This window comes from Nomascus leucogenys, chromosome 7b (genome assembly GCF_006542625.1).
Source record: "Nomascus leucogenys isolate Asia chromosome 7b, Asia_NLE_v1, whole genome shotgun sequence".
Lineage (NCBI taxonomy): Eukaryota > Metazoa > Chordata > Mammalia > Primates > Hylobatidae > Nomascus > Nomascus leucogenys.
Window position 1 is genome coordinate 76401871 of NC_044387.1, and position 23816 is coordinate 76425686.

Here is a 23816-nt window from a genome sequence, read left to right on the forward strand (position 1 = left end):
TATTTTTAGATTTTTGTAAGATGGAGGAATTATTTATAGCTAGTTTCAAATATAGTTACCTGGGTAATGATAGGTTAGTTTAAAAGACCTATAAAGGGAGTCATTAATCATACCTTTTTATTTGTACTAACCTGCAGTCCTGGGAAATATCTGATGTCCTTAAGAGATACCTGTGAAACATCACAGAGGCAGAGTGAAGAGTATTTTTAGTAGGGAAACTTTAACATGTATCAAAAAGGAGCATATTGTGACTTAAACATCGTCTCATTTAATCCTCACAATAACACTTTAAAGAGGAATCTACAATTCACCTGCAGACAGAAGCAGTCAAGTCTCCTATGTGTCAGTATTTTGTGTCATGTCCATGTGGCTTCAAAGCCCAGGCTTTTTCTGCTTCTTGCCCTGTTACCTCTTGGTATAGAATTGAAGTGAAAGAATAGAAAATATTTTCTTTTTTTATTTTTCAAACACTATGGTTTCCTCTAGCACGTCACATGTGCAAATCATTCATCTATTCACTTATTCCTATTGATTTCCTCACTAACATCCATCCAGTCAGGCTTAGAAAGCAGCAGGTGGGTTGGTGACAGAGACCAGTGGGCTGAGTGTAACCGTGAAAGTCAGTAGGTGACAAGTGAACACGGAAGCGAACTTCTAGTACCCCTCCTTTCATAAGCCTAGAGGCTTATGATGACAAATGGGCTATGCCACAAGTGATCCCAAATAGAAGATGCCCTTAGTAGATTCCCATTCAAACTTTTCCTGGGAGCCAGAATTCTGCCTTTGCCTTTCACTATTTCACACGGAAGTCTGTTACCAGTGAAAAGAGATATGCTCGGGGCACGATGTGTGTCTTAAACACGTTGTGTTTTAAATCTTGCTGATGAATTTGAAAAGCTCTGTAAGAAAATGTTAGGGTTGAGATTTTCGTTACTGGAGAAGGGGAAGAAGGCAGCACAGCGTGGAAGGACTAGGAGGGACACTTGCCTTGTCTGCATGGCTTCGGTTTTTACGAGCAGAATATATTTACATTTTAATCATGAAATAAGATAAAAATGCTATGGTAAATTTAACATATAATAAGCTGGAGTAACTAAGTATAGGAAGAAAAACTGGTTTAACCAGAAGAGTGCTCACAGAAAGCAAAAGTTCCTCAGTCTAAATATGCTAAAGTCATAGTTGGTATTTATGGGCAGAAGAGCCTTATTCTATCTAGCTCTCTCTCTATCTATCACTTGTTATAGTGTAAATTAATATTCTCCTAAAAGAGACAAAGTCAGATATATAACAGACATTTAAGTTTTGCTTGTTGAAGTAAAACTTTGATGAAGAAAGTTCTTTAAAAATAATCAAACCCCTGCATTTTATTGGTGAAAACATGATCAGAGGGAAGTAAAGAGACTTAAGGAAGCCAGACTACTAGCTACTAGTAGAGTTTGTTAGAATACAAAGTTCCTGATTCACAATCTAGTGCTTTTGTTTGAAAATTTTGTAGAATTCATATGACATCTTAAAAGTAAATGAGTCTGGAAAGTTTCTAGCAGATATCTGAAATTAGTTATTAAAAACTAGACATAACTGAATTCTTCTTATTTCTAAATTATATCTAAGTTACTGAGTTCTTGGTCTTCATTCAAAAGGCATACATCTAATACAACTTTTTAAAATGGTTGAGTAAACATAGAGTTTGGAAATAATGAACATGGTATCATCATTGTCATTTAAAATATCCCCACTTTAGCTTGTTTTGTAGTAGCAGTAATTTAAGTATTTGTGAATCCTTTAAGATCATCAAGTAATCAGACCTTTGAAGATTCCATTGTTAAATATCCTGCTTTGGCTAGGCAAGGTGACTTATATTTGTAATCCTAGCACTTTGGGAGGTTGAGGCAGGAGGATCACTTGAGCCCAAGAGTTTGAGAATCAACTGGGCAACATAGCAAGGCCCTGTCTCTACAAAAAATTTAAAACTTAACCAGGTGTGGTGGTGCATGCCTGTAGTTCCAGCTACTCAGGAGGCTGAGATGGGAGGATCATTTGGGCCCAGGGGTTTGAGGTTACAGTGAACTATGATGGTGCTGCTGCACTACAGCCTGAGTGACAGAGCAAGACTTTCTCTCTAAAAAATAAATAAAATAAAACATTCTGTCTCAGTGGCTTTCCAAATCACTGGAGACTTCCAGAATTCCTAAAATTTTGCCACAACACATCCCAGACTACCCCTTATATCTAGGCGTGGCACAAATCTGATCTTTCATCAGTCTAGATTTTTAGTTTCATGTATACAGACGTTGTCATCGGACTCAAGTAACTTCCACTTTCTGCTTCCTCTCTCATTTTCTACTTAAATATTACAATTTCATTTCCTCAGTTGTAAGTCATTAGAACAGTGGGATAGTGTTTGGTATAAAGCTATTTTGAGGTAAAATGCCTAAAAACCATATTTAATATCCTTAGAGCTAGCTTCATTTGCCCTTCTTTGTCAGTGTTTGGGAAAACGATTCCAGGAGTCCAGAAATTATGTCTATCTCACTTGAATGAGAGGTGGCAGGTTCACATAAACAGCTCATATCCCCCTTGCTATGTTGCTGTGGTAACTATGATCCCTGTGCATGAAAACTTGTTTCAGATGTTGAAGACAGACACAATTAAGATGGTTTGTGTAATAAACCTAAATGGAAAAGAGTTAAGAAGTGTGACTATTGATTCTGCGCTAGTAATTTTTAATTGCATGTGAGGAGTAGAGGGAAGTTGGCTGAAGGTTTTGAGGAAAGGGGTAGTGTCCTGGGGGTGAATGGTAAAATAATTTAGACGGTATTCAAACGACACTGACAAGTAGGAAGTGTTTTACTAGTGACTGGGAACATCATGTTATTTTTTGCTTTCAGATGCGAATTGGACTGCATTCTGGATCAGTTTTTGCTGGCGTTGTTGGAGTTAAAATGCCCCGTTACTGTCTTTTTGGAAACAATGTCACTCTGGCTAACAAATTTGAGTCCTGCAGTGTACCACGAAAAATCAACGTCAGCCCAACAACTTACAGGTAGTAATTATGTTAAACACCTAAAATCTCTTGGTTTTGTTTATATTCAATTGCCTTTTGCCCCACTGATTTGATTCATTCTTCATAACTTTTTTCTTCCTTAGTCATAAGGAAAAAAGAAACGTGATAACTTTTATCATCCTCACTTTAACTTTTTTACACTGCTTATTAGCCTCCTAAGAATGACTCGCCTGAGGTGTTTGTGGCCCAGCCATAAATCCATGACAGATATTACATATTCTTCCATCATTCTTCATTTAGAAGCACATATTAATACTCTCAGTTTGTAGATAGGTGTTCTGACATCAACTAATACACTGCAGTGCAATTCTGGCAGTAACCACCCAGACTGAGTACACTCATAACCACAAGTTACAGGGCACAGAACCCAACAAGCCTGCCCTTAATTCAGATGCCAGCCACCCTTCAGGACCTAAGGGTGCATTTAGACTGACTGAGCTACAATTTCGGGGGTTCCCATGAGCCTCTCAAGTTAGACAATTAGCTAAAATGACTCACAATACTTAGGGAATTGCTGTACTTACTACCAAAGTTTTATTTTGAAGGATACAAATCAAAACCAACCAAATGAGGAAACAGATTGGGTAAGGTTTCGGAGGGTCCCAAATGCAGAGCTTCCATAGAATCAGAACTTATCTCCCTCCAACCACATCAGTGGGTTCACAAACCAGGAAGCTCCACCTCATTGAGCTTTGAGTTTGGTTTATGGAGTCTTATTGTTTTCATTATGTGGGCATGATTGGTTGAGTCATTGGCCATGTGATTGAACTCAGTCACCACCCCCACTCTCCTCCCCAGAGGTTAGGCTAGCACAAAACCCCCACCTTCTATCCACAAGACTGATTTTTCTGGAGCCCTGCCCCCATTCTGAGTCATCTCTTTAATATAAACTCAAAAGTGATCCAAGGGCCTCATGGAAAACAGATACTCCTATAACTCAAAAAATCCAAGAATTTTAGAAGCTCCCTCCCTGCAATCAAGGACAACAGCCAGTCAAATTCCCTATCATACAGGGAAGAATTTACCAGAGGAAAACTAGCTGGTCATCAAGCATTTTTCAAAGATTGCAGTTTTATGGACTGGCAGCAAGTGTTAACACGGTCAGAGGAGCCATGTGTCATCTAGCATCAGAAGAACCTCTATTTTCACTGTCACCTTGACAACATTTAGTGTACAGCCTGAGTCAATAAAATCTACCATTTTGGTATCACTTATCCACCTTTAACCAGAAAATAAACCAATCTGTGGTAAGTAGAAATATATCTATCATGTACATTTTGTCTAATTATGTTGGAAACTCTTAAGTAACAAAAAAGTTTTTCAGATTTATACAGTAGCTAAATTACACCAAGCAAGTTAGCTTTCCTATTCTCAGAGATAACTCTTTAATAGCATCTTCTCCCTTCTTCTTCTGCACTTATTTATTTGTTTATATTTTTTGAGACTGAGCCTTACTCTATGGCCCAGGTGGGAGTACAGCGGCTCAGTCTTGCCTCACTGCAAGCTCTGCCTCCCGGTTTCAAGTGTTTCTCCTGCCTCAGCCTCCCAAGTAGCTGGGATTACAGGCGCCTACCTCCACGTCTGGCTAATTTTTGTATTTTTAGTAGATGCTAGGTTTTGCCATGTTGGCCAGGCTGGTCTCGAACTCCTGACCTCAAGTGATCTGCCCACCTTGGCCTCCCAAATTGCAGGATTACAGGCGTGAGCCACTGCACCTGGCCTTCTCCCTTCTTAAAGTACCAGCATCCTTTCCTTTCTAGCCCAGACTCTCAGTTGATAATCTCGCCTCATATTTCACCACCAGCATAGAAGTCAGATAGGAGCTTTGCCATCTTTGTGCTGTAGGTTCTCTCAGCAGAGCTGCCCCAGTACCCATCTCCTCCTTCTTTGTTCCCGTTACATTGGGCCAGCTCCCCTCCTGCCCCTGGCTGATACAGTTTTACTCTGAGTGCTATTTCCTCTCACCTTCTCAATAACTTTTCTGTGGAAATTAACTCTTTCTCTCTATGATCAATTTCTCTTTGATGAAATGATTATTCCCAACAGAATACCACCATATCTATTAAAGCTCTGAATTGAAAAATAAAAACTTCCTTGTTTCCAAGTCTGGCTTCTGCTACAATTTTAAATTTCTGCTCTGTTTTATAGCAAAACTGAAAGAAGTTGTCTATACTCACTCTCTGTATTTTTCCACCTCTTATTTTCTCTTCAACTCACTCCAGTCAGTGTTTACTCCACTCAAACCGTTCTTCTCAAGGTCATCATTGTGCCCTGCTAAAATCACTGTCAGTTTTCTCTCCTTATCATCTCAGAAGCATTTGAACAGGCTGAGAACTCCCTCATTTAAATATTTTCTTCTTTAAATTTTTGGCACCACACTCACCTAGTTTTCTCACTACCCCATGTCTATACCTTCTCAGTGTCTTCTCTTGGGACTCCTTCCCTACCAAACCTTTTGTTGCAGTGCCCAGAGCCTCTGTTCCTGTTCTCTTCTGTGTCTGAACTTTTATGACTCTAACTGTTTTTTTTAAAAAGTCTTTAGCCCATCCTATGATTCTCTGCGGAGCTACAAACTCATATATCCTATTCCATATTTCCATTTGGATGACTAATTCACATATTAAAATGAACTGGACCGAATTAGGATGAGTGATTTCCCACACAGACTGATGAAATCCACTTCCCACCCGGGCAAGCTTACCAATCACCTTAAAATGATATCACCATCCACCTAGTTACTCAGACCATCGACCTTAACAGTGATCATTTCTTCTCCTCTCTTTAAAGAGACACTCCTTAACTATCATAACTATAGCAACAACCTTCTCCTCACATACCCTCTCATTATCCTATTTCATCTTCTCAGTTCACACCTGTATCTGAAATTGTCTTATGCAGTATTTATTTATGGGTTGATTGCCTGCCTCCCTTTGCAGAATGTTAGCTTCCTGTAGTACACATTCTATATCCCCAGCTCCTAGATCAGCACGTGGAACACAGAAGGAAAGCAAGAAGTATTTACCGGTTGACCGTTGACTCCTGGATATGAAAACAACTCGGTATAACCTAAGAATTGGAAAAATCCCTGGGGTTCATTGTAATGGTAATTGGCCTATGGTCCTACCGGGTATAATAGGTAGGGATAAGAATCCATGCCCTGGGATAATATGATTCTACTCTCTCTGTAGGCATTAAGAGGAATCATCCTATTAAGTAGGAGTCAGTTGCCCATCCTTTCACTGATACCTGTGTTTCTCTTTCAATGTTAAGTGATGTGTTATGTGTATATGTGCATACTGAGGAATCCTACCTTAAAACAAAACTTCTACATATAAAAACCATATTTTCCTTTTTCTTCTATATTGATTGTTTTTAACAGTATAAAACTGAACTCTTTAAAAATCTTGCATTTTGTATCTCCAAGTCTGGTGGTCTTGAGTCATGTTAGGAGGCACTGATATTAACTACTCATTTTTCTTCAAAATATAATTCAGGATCTCATGTATTTCAGCAGAGGACCACAAAATGTTGACATATATTTCTGGCAACAGGACAATGCTCATGACTTAAATCTTAGATTCACTATGTTGGCAATGTTACTAGAAATGCACATATAGGTTTTTATAGCATAGATGGTGTTATCTTTTAAATAAATTTTTTATTACCGTAGTAACACATGCCCATTTCAGAAAATTTACAAAATTAGTAAATTATAAAGAATAGGAATAAGTCATAATCTCACTACCCAGAGATAGTAACTATTAACATTTCTGCCTTTCTTTGTTTCAGTTACGTTTGTATGCACATACATGAATGACATTGAAATTTTAATTTAATTTATATTGAACTTCAGCTCATTTGCTGAAGTCATTTCTACTTTTTATAGACAAATATGATATAGCCTTTTTCCTTTCGTATTGATTTCAATCATAATTTACTTTCCTTTTATTCTCATATATGAGATATTTATGTCTTGCCTAAGGGAAAGCAATAGTTAATACTGGCTTATTTAGGCAAAATATAAATACTTAAAATGAAATGCTTTTAACAGCATTTTAAATTCCTTTCTTTGAGAGATACTTCACTTTTCCATATGCTGGGAAAACTTAAAATAATAAAAATAATTTAAATTTCAATTAAACATCCAATGCTTTGGGAAATTTAGTCAACAGTAGGGGCATAATTTTAGTTTTACTCAAAGTACAGTACAAGAAGCGGATGCTAAAGAAGGTGTACAGATACAAAACTCAGTTTTCTTTGGAGAGCTTTATTGACAATACATTAAATTCTGGAATGATATTTCTTTAATAATAAAATAATCTGTGTAATATTGAATGTAGCTTCCATGATATATTTCTGAAATACAGGTAAATTTAGGACACAGAATACATATCTATACCAAACAAAAACCTGTATCTTCAAATTTCCACTTCCAAATTCTAATCAGTGATTCAGAATGTAGCAGTGTAATGACAATTATACATTCCTGTCTTTTAAACATTGTCAGGAGTTTTACTTTAATTTTAGGGGATAATATTCTGCATTTTGTTTGCTTTTTTGAAGTAAGGAAAACTAATAGAGAATAATAGAGACTACATTAGATCAGTGGGTCAGTGGATCCAGGTCTACTACATTAGTTCCAGGTCAGTGGGTCAATGTTAGAGGTTTATGTGGTGATCCAGGGATCATTAGAAACAAAAATGGCAAGTGGGGAGGATGCATGGATGCTGTCCAGTGTGTGGGGTAAACAGGCCTAGAATCTCTTATTTTTAGGACAAGTCTGAGCATATTGTGCTAGAGAAGCAAGAGTTGACTTCTGTAAAAAGAAAGAACAAAGTGAATAAAGGAATATAGGAAAGATAACAGAGAATTGGAGCATTGATGCAGTAATTTGGGGAAAATGGTGTCTGGTGAAGAAGGTGTAGAGAAAAATGTCCACCTGTGAGGACATCTGGGCTGTTGCTGCCTTTTTTGGGTGTTGCTATCATCAAGCTTTCATCTAAATGGTTTGTTTTTCTGAATGGTTTTTCTTATATATTCTGATTTTTAAGAAAGACAATATAATGAACATTTCTAACTCCATAGCATTCTAATTATGTTTGTCTGTTAAGTTTCTTTAAAAAGCATAGGAGTTGCATTCAGAAGACATGCCTTAGATTCCCACACACAGCACTTACCAGACGTGCGATCCAGAGCAAGGCCCTTAATAAATTCAAATGATGCACTTTAAAGCCACTTCTAAGGGCTGAATCTTTTTATATAATACCTTTAAATAAGAGATTATAATTGTCATTATCATATTTAGTAGGAAATGTTGGGTTGCTATAGATAGAAAAAATAATAGATAAATTTTTTCAATCACCTATGGTTTTATACGTTTTTATTTATTAGACTCTTATAGTTGTATACATTTTTATATTTAATTTTTAAATATATTTAAAAAACAAAGCAAACAAGATGATACTCATGTAGCCAATACTAATATTTAAGTATCAACATTTTGCCACATTTCTTTCAGGTTTCTGTTTTATAAAAACAATAAAATAAAATGTGAAGTAAATAGCCATTAATATAATAAAATATAAATATAAACTATTACATGGTCCCTGTCACATGCTCTGACACAATGGATCCTATGTGCTGTATAGCTTGTAGGAGCTGAGAATATGTATTCTCTGCAGACAGTCTCCCAAATACAGATGCATGTTCAGCAGCTTCTCCACAACTCATCAGTAAGATGTCACTTCTGCTTTCCAGGAAGGAAAATGGGTAGAGAGAGGCAGGAATATCACTTTCATTTAGGTCCTGCCAGATAGAAAAATACAGCCAGAGGAAAATAGTTTCCCAATCAACATGTCCGTATCCTTTTAAGACTTGCCTTGAATCCACTCAGTATTATGTTTCTGTGATAGTTTCCTTAATAAAATGTAAATCTAGTCATAAATCTAGTTATTCATTTTATCTATTGCTAATGGAGTGGTTTGCTGTTAAATCAGCTTTAGAGGATGAGGTAGAGAATCCATGATTCTAGCATTTGCCAATTTCTGTGGTGTTACTATGTCCACTCTGGCAGGTTTCAGGCTATGGATGGCTTAACTGTCTTACAAAGTTCCTGAATGTTTAACAATTGGCTCTCACAAGCCCGTATGAACCAGATATAGCATGTTACTATATTTGCATGTGATATAAGATGTATTCTAGAGTATGAATGAGCCAGACTCTATCTTCTACCCGTGGTTAATTAGAGTGTATCCAATTTTTCATTATTACAAAAAGTGATTCAATAGATATCTTTATACATATGTCTTTAGATAATATAACTAAAAATGGTATTCCCAGACCATAGGCTATACCCAGTTTCAACTTTACCAAGCATTAATTAGCTGTTCAAAATGATTTTACCAATCTACGCTCCACCAACAGTGTATGAAGGGTGCTATTCCCCAAGGCCTGACATTGTCAGACTTGCTGTTACCAATATGATAGGTGTGTTGTGATTTCTAACTGATGCCTAGTCAGTTTTTAAAAATTGATGTATTTAATTTTCACAACTGTCCTAAGGAATATGTACTATTATTATCCCCATTTGAAAGTCTGGATAATGGACATCTTTGCTGCTAGAGCTATCAGACTTTGAAGTTTATACTTTTAATACTGTCTAATTCTATACCTTTCATTATATATTCTCAAATAATAGTCACTCAAAAATATTTATAAATTCATGACTAAGGCATCATTTTCATTAGTTTTATTGTTTAGCAGATTACATATTTATTGATGTACTGATGAAAATTAAACTGTCATTCTTGAGACAGATTTCTATTCAGTTGGTGTCTTCAGTACATAGACATTGTCACAGTACCAAAATCTATTTCAACATCATCATTCTATTTAATGTAGACGTGACATTAGAGACTAGTGATAGAAGACCATGGTCTGTTTGGGTAAATATAACAAATGCTTTTCTGTAGAAGTTGGTTGAGAGCCCACAACTATACAACATTTTTCATCTATGGCCTGAATATTAGGTTAGAGAGAAGGCTTATTAAGTTCTCATTTGACGGAAAGCTAGGGAAGCAAAGGGAAAGAGACGCCAATAGCTTAATCAGTAAGATTAGAATTTAAAATGGGTTTAGCATAATGAACAAGTCGTAAAATAGCAAACAATATAATTTGGTAAACTGATGAATTTCAAGAGAAAAAATATTGCTAATAACAATTAGTAAGTAGAGTGGTGTGATATGTACAATTAAATCTCATTTGAGTCCTACTAATCTAGAATTCATAAAAATTTTATTGAAAGATTCAAAAGTTGTTCTCACATCATTTTTGTCATTGTAATTTTGGTTCACAATTTCTTGCCCATGATTACTTTTTTTGCCTATGATTACAGTAATATTTACAAAATTAATGAATTGATAAATGGACATCTTACCTCTTTCAACTCAGGAAATCTTAATACTGTTATGGTTATGTGTGAATACTTTGCTACTATTAAATCTTTGGATTATTTTTTCACTACTGCAAATTGCACTGTTGTGTGGATATTATTTTTGCAAAAATATTTTATAATGTAAAGTGAAATACATTAATTGACACAATTTTTCTTACTGTGAATTGATTCTTCATTGTACTTCTGTGAAGATGTCTGTTAACCTCATTAGACTTTTTCTGTCACACCTAAAATCACTGATTTATTAATGTTCTCAGTAACATTCAGTTAATTATGTTGTCTTCTTTTTTTGAGTGGACATTTATGCCAGTATTATATTTTAATATTTTTTTTTAATATTTTCAGATTACTCAAAGACTGTCCTGGTTTTGTGTTTACCCCTCGATCAAGGGAGGAACTTCCCCCAAACTTCCCCAGTGAAATCCCCGGAATCTGCCATTTTCTGGATGCTTACCAACAAGGAACAAACTCAAAACCATGCTTCCAAAAGAAAGATGTGGAAGATGGCAACGCCAATTTTTTAGGCAAAGCATCGGGAATAGATTAGCAACCTATATACCTATTTATAAGTCTTTGGGGTTTGACTCATTGAAGATGTGTAGAGCCTCTGAAAGCACTTTAGGGATTGTAGATGGCTAACGAGCAGTATTAAAATTTCAGGAGCCAAGTCACAATCTACTCTTTCTCCTGTTTAACATGACAAAATGTACTCACTTCAGTACTTCAGCTTTTCTGGAAAAAAAAAAAAAAAACACCTTAAAAAACTACTTTTGGGGGAGTATTTCTATTATATAACCAGCACTTACTACCTGTACTCAAAATTCAGCACCTTGTACATGTATCAGATAATTGTAGTCAATTGTACAAACTGATGGAGTCACCTGCAATCTCATATCCTGGTGGAATGCCATGGTTATTAAAGTGTGTTTGTGATAGTGTTGTCTAAAAAAAAGTTTTTGAATAGAAATTACATTCTTTGTCACCCTCAGTTCTTTCAAACTTTCAATTCTGCATTTTATTGCATTTTCTCATTGAACTGTTGGTATATGTTTGAATATAGGCTGACTTTTTTTCTCTATTGCACTTTCTTCTTTTTTTCTTCTTAGAAAATAAGCAGTTAGGGGTTAGATGCAATATGAATATAAAATAGTTCTGTAAATTTCAAATATTATTTTTAGTTCTGGAAGTTAAAAATACTCCTCATAGTAATGTGTGTTTTAATAATACATATTTCTTTTGTTTGACTTTTTTTTTAATTCTACAATGGTAAAAGCTATTTTAATCCATATTAGCACTTTAATTCCTATTAATTCATTTTACTATCATAATAGCAAAGTATTCAGAATAAAAGAGGTTTATATCTTCTGTTAAAATGCAGTAATACTATTCAAATCTAATTTAGCTGGAAGCAACATGGGAGTAAAGTAATCATCCAGGGGACCCACCATAAAGGACATTGGTAAAACATTTACACACGTACACACACGTGCAGGCACACTTGGAACAATATAGACCTACTTCAGCAGACATCTTCTGTTGCCATGCTGAGCCATTTAAAGTTTTAAGAAGAAAATCTAAGTACGGAAGTAGAAAATAAGACTTGTTCTTTTGGTGGATATCTCATTTTTCTTGAGTATTTGTGCTGAACATTTTGGTGTATGTCTATGAACTAAGAATCAAGTTTTTTGTCTCATTAAATGTACATATATGAAGTGTTTTTATTCTACTTGAAATATCTTGATAAAAAAACTGTTAGTATTGATGAAGCAAATGAGGCAGTGACCACATTATGGAAATGTCTAAGTATTTTTTCTGGAGCTTCAACTTTTTTCTTTTTGTTTTACATAAACCTTTAAGCAGCTAGGAACTTTTATTTTTAATTAGGTCAGTTGAAGTTCTCTGGTGAACTAAAAAATCTACATTTTGGTTGGGGATAACGATTTGATTTTAAAAACAGCTCGAATTTAAAGCAAGAAAAAGATGAATGTTATAGTTTTAAAATCAATATTAGCAGAGCCATAGATAGGCTGAACTCTTATTTGGGGTTCTGAGAAATAACGGAGTTTAAAAGTTCTTTAACTCCCTCTATTAGTGCCCAGGTTAGCCCATGGTGACATCAGGAATATTCATTACTGATTGGCCTCTAGTATTCCAAGGGTACTACTATAGATATTACAATGATGCTGTTTACTAAGTGATAACCCAGTATCTTACAGGACTGACTTTGACTCAATAAACACTCACCCTATTATTGGAAAGTGCCATAGGCCTTGAGAAAGTATAGTTACATCCTCACAAATATATGAAGTTAAGTCACTACTTACAAGGAAAATAAAAATGTAAATACATTTTTCTTTCTGGAACTGAACTCTTATTATGGGGAAATAATAGAAATAAAGAAAATGTAAAAGCATGAAATGGAATGTAGTCTTGATCAAACATTTCAGTAGACCTCAATTTGCTTGCCATCTGTACTCAAAAAGTTTAAAATTCAATCAGAATTCAAAAAGTATTTTGTGTGTTTGTGGTGTATTAGCATATACACAAAACAAATGAGGGGAATGTATATAATCTTGGTGAAAAGTTGTATGGGAGTTTTTTGTATGATTCCTGCAACTTTTCTATAAATTTGGCATTATATCTAAATAAAAAATTACCAAAAAATATATTTTCACAGAGAAGTTAAATCATCCGTGATAGGTTCCCCAGACCAGCCTACAAAGGCCCATTAAATACAGAATAATTTGTGGATCTTAAAGAGGATGAACATACATTTCCATGACAGAGTCCATAGAAAATTCACAATTTAGATGCTAAAAAATTTAAGGAATTTCTTTTTTTCTCTAACCTGCTTTGAAGCATAGAGATTAGGGAGAAACTTTTCAGATCCAGACCACTGATGGTAGCCGAGTAGAGACCCTGGAGCATAGATTCTTAAAATAAATAAGGGGCCCAAGTCAGAGCTTTGAGGTATTGAAGATGGAAAAATAGTGGACAAACAGCCTGTAATCAGGTTGGGGACTACAGGTAATGAATTATGTTGCCATTTAACTATTCTAAAAAATAAGACTGGGTCTCAAGACTGCTTCCCTAACAGACTGTTTCTCCTGAAAATGCAGAGGCTGTTCCTTCTGTTCTGGTTATATAGTTTCCATTCATGGCTTCTTGTCGTGTTGTTTTTTTTGTGTTGGGTACACTATATAAATTAGCTTCTTATACATATTTCTCAGGCAAGCACAGAGTTATACTGAAGTTTTCTAAAGATGCTTTGCATCAAGAAGCAAAGGGAAATACAGAATTAAAATATTTCTTTCCATTTTGCTTTGTCTTTCTATATCTATCTAGACTTTGTAGGAAAATGCAAAGCATATATTTAAGAAAACCCAAATAAGAATAGATTCATTTACTCATTTTCATTTATTCATTCATGAAGAATTTATTGAATGCCTACTGTGTGCCAGGAATATTGCTATATTTTTGAAATTTAAGGATAAAGTATGGCCCAATCTATCAAGAAAGGAAAGTGAAAGACAAATGTAAGACATAATTGCAACATTCTGTGGGAGCACAAAGTAGGGGACTCAGTTCTTAGAGAGAAGTCTTTTGGTCTTAGAGTTCATCAAGCAGAGAAGGGGAAGGACATGGTCCAGGAAAATAAATTAGCACACAAAAAGTTGGGGTCTTGGGGGTGCATAGTGCATTCTGGACAGCCAGTTACCTGGGATGAATTGGGAGGGAGGAGAATAAGGACAAAAGACCATCTGGGCAAAAATCACGAAGGGGTATGTGTGTCATGTAAAGGTGTGCCATGATAGTTATTAATATTGCTATTGTAATATTAATATATAGTAATTAACTACACATGACACAGCTTTACATGACCTTAAATAGTTATCAACATTACCATAATAGTAATATTAATAACTACAATAAGAGCTATTATTATTCACTTGAGGCACTTGTTCAAAATAGATCTTACAAAAGAAAAGAAAAAAAGCAGCAGCAACATGAGTAAAATTAGATCCATTGGCTACTGACTCCCTCTCTCAAGTCTTAAAGCAAGAGAATGGTATAATCAGATGTGTGTTTTCCAAAGACTATTAGAAACAGCATGGATAAGGATAGGGTGGATATTTACTTGCACAGGTGACTGAATGAACATCTGTTTATACCTCAAGGGAAAATGATTCATCTTATATCCTGGATATTTTACCATAAGTATGAGCATAAAGCTGGGATGTCGGGCATTAGAATTTTATATCACTCTCAAGGCTATTAGTCTTTCAGATCATTTGGTAGGGAGGAAAGAAGAGTTGCTTCAGCATTTTTACTAACCTTTCTTCCAAATTTCTTCTCCCTGATATTTCCAGCCACACCAAGGCAAAGACTTCCCAGCTCCGTCCCAGGTTAGGTTAAAAGAAGGCATAGGATGGAAGAGGGTGGTCGGTGATAGGCCTAGGAAATGAAAGAGATGAATAAACAAGAATGTCTAGTCTAAGTAGTGCCTGAGGAATAGACATCAGTCCTGTGAGATTATCCAGCTGGAAAACTGCCCAGATGGAGCTTTACATGCAAAGCTCCAATGAAGTCTAGTGCTGTAAAATGCTTTAAATCCACCGTCAAGCCCTTGTTGATGCAAATGTTAGAAGCCCAAAGCAGAATGGGTTAATGAATTACTGCAGTGGTTTTAGGTGCATGGGTTTGACCCACATAAATCATTTTAATAAGTAAAATTGAATCTTTGATACATATTTGTTGAGGAGCTTGTTAGATCACTACCTTTCACCGAACAGTAAAACATGGATCATTTATTTCACCTCATTTTGCACTTGGATGCAATTTCACTCTTTAGATGGTTGTATTTTGACAGTTAAATGAAGACTGTCTTTAAGGGTGCAGGGATGGAGAACACAGCATATGTGAGAGGCGGGAGGGCAGAGACGCCTTGCAATTCCTGTGAGGAGGGACTTAACCATCTCCTCCAAAACAGAAATTCAGTGCTGCAGAGATGGTAGCAAAGTGCAGTTTTCTTGTTAAAACACAGGCTAAAAGCAGGGACTGCTTAACTTATTAAGCAGAGAAAACCAGAATGTCATTTTCAACAAAAAATTGACTGTTAGAGTTTATGGTCTTTGTTATGATACTTTTCAAGACCTGGGAAATATTTGTATCCTTTAGTGAAAATGGAAAGAATCAATTACTGAAAGCCGTAAGCTTACAGTAACGGAGGCAATTAATCCTTTGTCATCTTTGTTGAGTTTAGTTTTCTTCTGCTGTTTGCACATCAGCTAGTAGATCTTTGATGAACTGTTGCTCCTCTTTAAATGTTTCTTTTATTATATTGATGATGTGCTCTCATTCAGTATTCTTATTTTAAGCTGCAGTAATCACTGTACATTTGATTGCCATCTGTATTTCCCTCGAAGCAGTTTTGCTTATTACAGCCACACCTGCATCTGTTTTGACTAGCCCACATAACCCACACATTTTTCATCCAAAACTATCCCATTACCTTATTTATGTCCATTTATTTTCATATATAGTATCTGCCAAAATAGTAGCAAAAGTTTTATCAATGTGTAGATTTCAATCAGAAAAACCTAAGCAAAAGGAAAAAAAATATGATATTCTAAAAGCCACACTTCTTTTATCACCAGTGCAGTTTTTTTCCATCATCATAAACTTAGTTTTATGAAAATGTTAATATCTTGGATTTAAACATTGGGGTAGAAATCAGGACAAAATTTAAATGGCATATCCAGGACTTAATCTCAGATATTCTGGTAGAAGATATTTAGATAAGGTTGTGGCTGCCTGTCAAGTTTTTTTAATTTTTTAAATTATATTATGTCAGAAAATTAAATCACAAATGAGCCTTCCAGATTATGAGGAAAATTACTTGGCCAAAAATGACTTTGCATAATGCCCAAATCTTAAAGTATCTGCTCAGATGTTTGTTCCATCTGAAATGCTGCCAAATCCATCTGTATTGAGGAAAGAGCTATGAGGTAGTTTCAGAGAAAGTGAAAACAAAACAAAGCAAAACAAAAATGCTACTACAGAAGTTGGACAGCCCAATGTGTTAAGTATTATACACCTGGAACAAGAGCAGCAAAACTGAAGCTCTTTGGAAAGTTATGGCAACAGTGGTCTGGGAATTCTGGGCCTTTAGAAATAATGACTCTCAGTGATACAGCGATGTGCAGCATCCGGACACTGCTTAAACACAATGAGCTGCCATCTTCCATGAATAAATTGTATCTTATAACATTGAAGTGAATGAAAATGTATTAGTATTTGAGAATTTACTATTCCTTCACCTCCTTGCACATGTAAATTAAAGATGTTTTGGAAAATACGAGAACTTGATGTTCACTGCCCTAGAGCACTATTCTCCAACCTTTTAGATTCCTGCAATCTGTTAATATTGTAGCACAACAACTCTATAGACTGATACATGCTGCTCTCAATCCATATACTACATATTAGGGCAGCTTTTCTTTTCTAAATGAGCATGAATATAAATAGAAATTCTAGTATTTTCTTCACCTACCCCAGTGAATCATCTTTATATTTTACTTGGGAAACTGCTACAGTTGGCTAGTGGGTCTTCACTTTTATCGCTTTGAGAACTGGATAAAAGACATAGACTATCACCCCTCCAAAAATGTGCATATGGCCCCGTACAAGACACATGCACTGCCAGAGCTTGGGGAAGTCCCTAGAATCTACTCTTAGACCACCCTAGTGAAGTACCATAGACCATATTGTCTAGATGGGACAAAATAATAAATTTTGATGAAGAACTTACTGTGTAGAGAGAAAAAATAGTAGATAATGTTCAAAATGAGAAGACAATAAATAACTGACAAGTCTGTGACTTTTGGTTTAGATGAGACCACTTTTGATTTTTGAGGAATAAAAGGAGTTAGTTTTTTGGTCCTGATGTGTGAAATGATTCATGGGGTTTCACATACAGACAAGTAATCTTCTTTTCAGCAAATATTTCACATATCTCTCAATATATTTTTCACCAGTTTTTGGTAAATATGCATTGCTATAGGTATACTAAGTTTTTTTGTTATGTTTAGTAACTAATTTCATTTTTTCTGTATATATAAATATAGCTATTGGACCCTGCATTGAAAACCTTCTTAGTACTAACAACACTCCTTTTATTATTACCTTCATAGTTGCTTTAAATGACATATTTATTTCGAGTTTTACTTCTAGCTGAGTTGCAAAGTCTATGAGAATGTTACCTCCTGTCTCAGAAGCTTGTTAGATATTGCTGCCACCTAAATATTGTAATAAAAGTGTTTAAATAAAAATCTTCTTAAAATTTAAAATGAGTTATGTTTAAAAAGAAAAATGAACTTTATATCAAGGAAAAACACCATTGTCCTAAATTATACAAATATATTTGCTTTGATGTAGGTCTTGCTACTAAAGAGAGAGAAAACTTCCAACGTAACAATATGGAAAACCAGGATTAACAACTATTATGTCAGGCATTTGCTCTGTACAGGTCAATGTATTCAAATCCCTTTTCAAAAAGTTATTGTTAAATAGTGTACTAACATAATCAAAATACATTTATTTCTAAAGCTCCTATTTCCAACAAAACTCATATTATACATAAAATCACAATTGTTTTAAAACCTAAATTTAAAAATAACATTTTAATTTCTATTTATAAAAAACAAAATTAAAAAAATCTCGGTTTTTCAAATCATATATAAAGTCAAAACTTTTTTTAAAAACACCAACTTTAGAAATAAAACTGTGCTTGGCTTATCCAAGTGTAGTGGTTTGTAGCAGAAACTGGGGGATAAATGTGTCTCCATTGCACTCTGTTGGGAGACAGTTTTCTATCAGTCGCTTGAATGTTATAGAGGGCAGGGATACCTACTGCCTTTGTTTTATATTATCTTTTCAAAGATGTTTGTATAGCAAGCAGCCTTAAAAGACAGAGATAATGTCTCTCCCAAGAACAAGGAGCCGGCAGGCTTACTGCCCATTATAAAAGATTTGTGTTCCTAAACTCAGGATTTATCTTCTGCCATGCAACTCACCGTGCGCAGGTGTAGTTTATTTATTTTCACATTGCTGTGTGTGACCCAGTGAACCAGTGCAAGATAATGCTGATGCCCTTGGTCAGGTGATACAGTTGTGTGAGTCCGTGAAGTTCTCTTTCTCTGACCCAGGAGTCGCACGTCTTCTGCCAGCATCCACGAAATTGTGGCAGTCTAGCTGTTTAACTTGCAGGTAGAGTAAAATCTCAGATCCTTCACAATTATTGACAGGTTGGAAATGAGGTTGGGATGCTGACAGAAACTTGGCTTCCTGTAAGAGAAAGAGCAAGGGTATTGTGAGCTGATTAATGAGATTGGAGGAAAAAGTTCATGGGAATCGATGGCAAATGTGGTAACCAAATTATAAATGAGCAGAGTGAGAAATGGTCCCCAATTTTATCACCTGCTATTGAGGATGAATTAAGAAAACATTGCATCTCAAGCATCAGAAAGTAGGTTCAAAAGCAGCGGCCTAAACAGTGGCTTGGTTGTTGTTAACTCTCACTGAGTGAGCAGATTCTCCCTCCACTGGATGTCAGCCTCAAGTCTACTCCTCAAGCCTCAAGTCAACGAGATAAATGATTGAGGTTAGACCTGTAGCCCTGGAAAATTCTTACAGGTCATAACATATAACCATCCTGGGTTAGAGGAAGGTTCTGACCTTCTTCAGACAAGAGTTACAGATATATCCATTTTAAAAACAAAAATTAGTCAAGTAATTATTTTAAATGGACAAATAAAAATTGTACGTATTTTTGATACACAACATGATCTGTTGATATATGTGGAAAGGCTAAGTCAATCTAATTGACATATCCATTACCTCACACACTTTTTTTTGGAGGGAACATTTAAAATCTGCTCTTGTAGCAATTTTCCAATATGCAGTACATTGTTATTAACTATAGTCACCACATTGCACAATAGATCTCCTAAATTTATTTCTCCTAAGTGAAATTTTGTATCCTTTGACCAACACAGTGTGCACTTACACTGACCACAAAGAAGAAAATATATGGCCCCTGTGAGCAGAAACTGAGTAAGTTATTAGAACTTGGCTAGTTCATTTGAGAGATGAGGGCAGTAGATGCATAACGCTTGTTGAGGAAGAATGGCAACAGCTGGGAAGTCTTAAGGCTGAGCCCTTCTTGCAGTCTTTCCTGCCAACCTTGGATTCTTTCAGAGATGACAGTCAAAGATCTCAGAGTGTTTTTCAGTAGGTCCTGGCTCCCATGGGAGCTTTGTCCCTTTTGGAGAGATTTCTCTGGAGCTGACGAACTTCCACAGGAAAGCATACATAAGGCATTGTTATGTGTTAAACTGTGTCCCCACAGAAGTCATAGCCTCAAGTACCTTAGAGTGTGTCTTTATGTGGAATAGGGTCATGGCAAATATAATGAGGTAAGTTAAGATGAGGTCATACTAGAGCAGGGTGGGCCACTAATGCAATATACCTGGTGTCCTTATACAAAGGAGAAATTTGAACGTAGAGACACACAGGAAGAACATCACGTGAAGATGAAGGCAGAGAGTCAGTGTTACTTGGATATACTCAGAAACACCAAAGATGTTCAGCAAACCTTTAGATGCTAAGTGGGAGGCATGGAACTCGTTCTTTCTCAACAGCCCCCAGAAGCAACCAATGATGGTGACACCTTGATCTTGGACTTGCAGCCTCCAGAACTAAGAAACAATAAATTTATGTTATTTAAGTCACCCAGGCATTATGGTTCTTTATCAAGGAAACCCTAACAAATGAATACAGGCATTGACTAAGCTTTGGGCTTTTAATGCCCCTGAATTGGGTTTGCAATGCTGATGAAAGTGACTCACTGGAGAATGAGAGACTGACATTATAGATAAATTGCTAAGGTCAGACCTGTAGCCTTGGAAAACTCCTATAGCACTTGCATTTAAATTGGACAAGAACTTAAGTGTATTTGCTTGATAACGGGGCACCAAATGTCTCAGATTAAGGTGCATCCCTTTTAAAAAAGTTGTCTCTGTGCCAGTCAATCCCATGTCAGGTGATGGGTACAAATCCATACCCACAGTTGGAATACAATGCTGCTATGGCTGCTTGGTCAAGGGACCCCCAAAGCTGAAACAGATGGTGTCAGTTATGAGGACTCTGTCACCTATTAGAGTGTTGGGCAGGTCAAATACACTGCAAGTTCATTTGATTGAGCTGCCTGTGTGTGCTCATAACTAAAAGTAAGTGCTCCTCCCTTATTGGTGGAAAGCTACTCTCTACATCTTACACCTAACCCATCCCTCTCTCTATACTCTGATCTCAGCTACTTTAAGGAGATAAATTATTAGAGGTGAGGTCAAGCTCTCCTTGCCTCCAAGTGGAATCAAAGGCCACAAGCAACTGCCCAAGTACAGCCGGGGGCAGAGACTTTGGGGAGGAGAGGGAATCATAATTTTATGCCTCTGTCGTATACTGACACTCAGGGCCCTTGTCAGAATGGGACACGCAAACCTTCCATTAACAGAGTTTTGTCAGGAATTAGAGTTGGGAAAGGAGGCAAGGGTGACCTTGTGCTTGTGGTCTTTTTGGCCAATACAGTGTATTATTTTTTGTCATATCCATGTCTGAATATACATTAGAAATTGATGTGCTCATACGCCTTATCCAGGAAGTGGTGGAAAATTCTCCTGATCAGTAACAGCAGTAAGTAGATAAGTGCAAGCAACAAAGGAGCCCCACAACCCTCATGACCTCTCTGAGATACAAGTCTCCATGTCTGATAGTCTTGGTGATAGGAGCCTCTGATAAAGGGGGTCAGCTTTCACCCAGAAGTCTTTGTTGAAGTCTGGACTCATCACCTCCTTGACACAGCTGTTAAATCACTTTGATTTAAAGCATTTTTGGCTTGCTACTATGCTCCTTCAAAACCAAATACCTGACCCATAAAAGTCTTGTGACTCTCCAGCCTGATAATTTCATTTTGGGTGGGTTGACTCAGACTCAATGATTAATAAGATGGAGAGGGCCTGACAATCCCTACTTGGTAAGTGGAAATAGTATATTCAAGAATGCAGCTATCCCACTGCTAGCAGCACCTTGTCTTTAAATAAAAAGTAGCTGCTGTCACTCTGGGGAAACCTTTATTCGTCACTTTGCCATTTACAGCAAAGGTGCTGGCTCAATGGAAACTTCAAGTCACAGATTTTTCCTGTGTGTCCATGCCTGTTTCCCCGATAGTTCAGCTAACCTGAAACCCAATTGTGTCCTATTTTTACTTATTCTTAGGTTGCTGCTAATGTCCTAGCTGTTTGGTCTGCTATTTGGAATACTACATATTGGAAGATTGAAGGCACCCATTTTGGGGATCATGAACTCTGGAAACAAGTTGTAATTGATTATGTCTGTATTATTCATGTAAATTACAATGGCAAGGACCTGTTCTGTAAGGACACTGGCTGGATCATGTTGCCCAAGTGGTAGTACAGCTTGAATAGCAGCCTGGACCTGTTTCAGTGTCTTTTCTTGTTCTAGGCCCCACTCAAAACTAGAAGCTTTTTGGGTTGCTGGATGAATGGGCTAGAGCAACATATCCCAATATGTTGTCTGCAGAATCCAAATAGACCCACTAGGCCTTGTGCCTCTTTCTTGGTTGTAGAAGGGGCCAAATGCGATAATTTATCCTTCACCTTGGAAGGAATATCTTGACATGCTGCACTCCACTGGACCCCTAGAAAGCTTACTGAGATAGAAGGCCTCTGAATTTTAGTCCAATTTATTTCCCACCCACTGATACACAAATGTCTTACCAATAAGTAGAGAGTAGTTGCTACTTTTGGCTCATTATGTTCAATCAATATAATGTCATTAACGTAATGGACCAGTGTAACATTTTGTGGAAGGGAAAGGTGATCAAGATTTCTGGAAACTAAATTATGACACACAGCTGGAGAGTTGATATACCCCTGAAGTAGGACAGTGAAGGTGTATTGCTGTCCTTGCCAGCTGAAAACAAACTGCTTCTGGTGGGCCTTATAGGCAGGTATGGAGAAAAAGGCATTTGTCAGATTAATAGCTGTATGTATACCAGTTACCAGGAAATGTGTTAGTTTGCTCAAGCAATCAAACCACATCTGGTACAGCAGTGGAATTGAAGTAACCACCTAATTAAGCTTCAGATAATCAACTGTCATTCTCCAAGAGCCATCTGTCTTCTGCACAGGCCAAATAGGAGAGTTGAACAGGTATATGGTGAGAATTGCCATCCACTGTATCTTTTTTCTTTATATTGGCACTAATTTTTCTCATCCCTCCAGGTATGTGGTATTACATTTGGCTTAGTATTGTTCTAGGTAGAGGAAGTTCCAAAGGCCTTTCTTACCAGGTCCTCATTCCATAGGTCAGGGAACAAATGTGGAGCTTCCTCCAGCTGTTAATTATGTATATGCCAGTTACGCATTCTGGAACTGGGGAAATAACCACGGGATGGGTTCAGTGATGAAATGGACCCATTGTGATTTAAACCTGAGCTAAAACTCCATTGAACACCTGACCTCCATTAGGACATACTCTAACTAAAGGACCACAGAGACCTTTCAAGGCTCTCAAATCAATATCAGTATCTCCTTCCCCAGAAGGTCTGATGATTTCCTTTTCCCCATTGCACAACTACACTGGTAAAAGGCTGGAGATTCCTTTGGGGAAGAATGAGGGAAACATTACCAGTATATGTTTTTGGTGGTATATTGACTGCGTCCTCAAGCGGGCCAAGCATTCCCTTCAATCAAGGGGCTCTGGCTTTGTAAACTGGCTCAAATCCGGGAATTGATTGAGGGCCATGATTCTCTGCTTTTAAGATTTAAGTTAAACTTTTGTTTGCTTAACGTGAAAATTTTTGCTTACATATGTCAGGTAAGAATTTAGTAGGCTTTCTATCTATTTCATTTATAAGAACATCATGATTAAGTAGCCAATGTTATATATATATCTACATGAGTCACACTATTCTGATGGATGCTTTGACTCTGCTCTCTATTAAGGTTACCATGTCTACTTTGCTCTTGGTGGTTGAGTACTGCCACTTGGCCCCTGCCACTCCAGATTTTATTACCCTCATTGTCTGTAGATTTCTTAATTCAGTGACTGCAGATCCCAAAATAAGGCCTGGCCTACAGAAAAGAGAAATTACGGAGCCCTTCAAGGATGCCAGTGCTCCTCTCACAAATTTATTTCTCACAGTATTGGCAAAAGGTA

The 23816-nt window shown here is 36.6% G+C and overlaps 1 protein-coding gene across 4 annotated transcripts in view; it reads left to right on the top strand.

Annotated features, from left to right (window-relative positions):
* GUCY1A1 (guanylate cyclase 1 soluble subunit alpha 1) overlaps window positions 1-13181 on the top strand; it is a 66441-nt gene extending 53260 nt beyond the window's left edge. For all 4 annotated transcript variants that reach the window (XM_003257872.3, XM_030816260.1, XM_030816261.1 and 1 more), the window contains 2 exons: window positions 2889-3043; window positions 10863-13181. In XM_003257872.3, coding sequence (XP_003257920.1) covers window positions 2889-3043; window positions 10863-11064 — 357 coding nt within the window. In that variant the 3' untranslated portion in view covers window positions 11065-13181. The remainder of the gene's footprint in view (window positions 1-2888; window positions 3044-10862) is intronic.
* Window positions 13182-23816: the final 10635 nt, after the last annotated feature.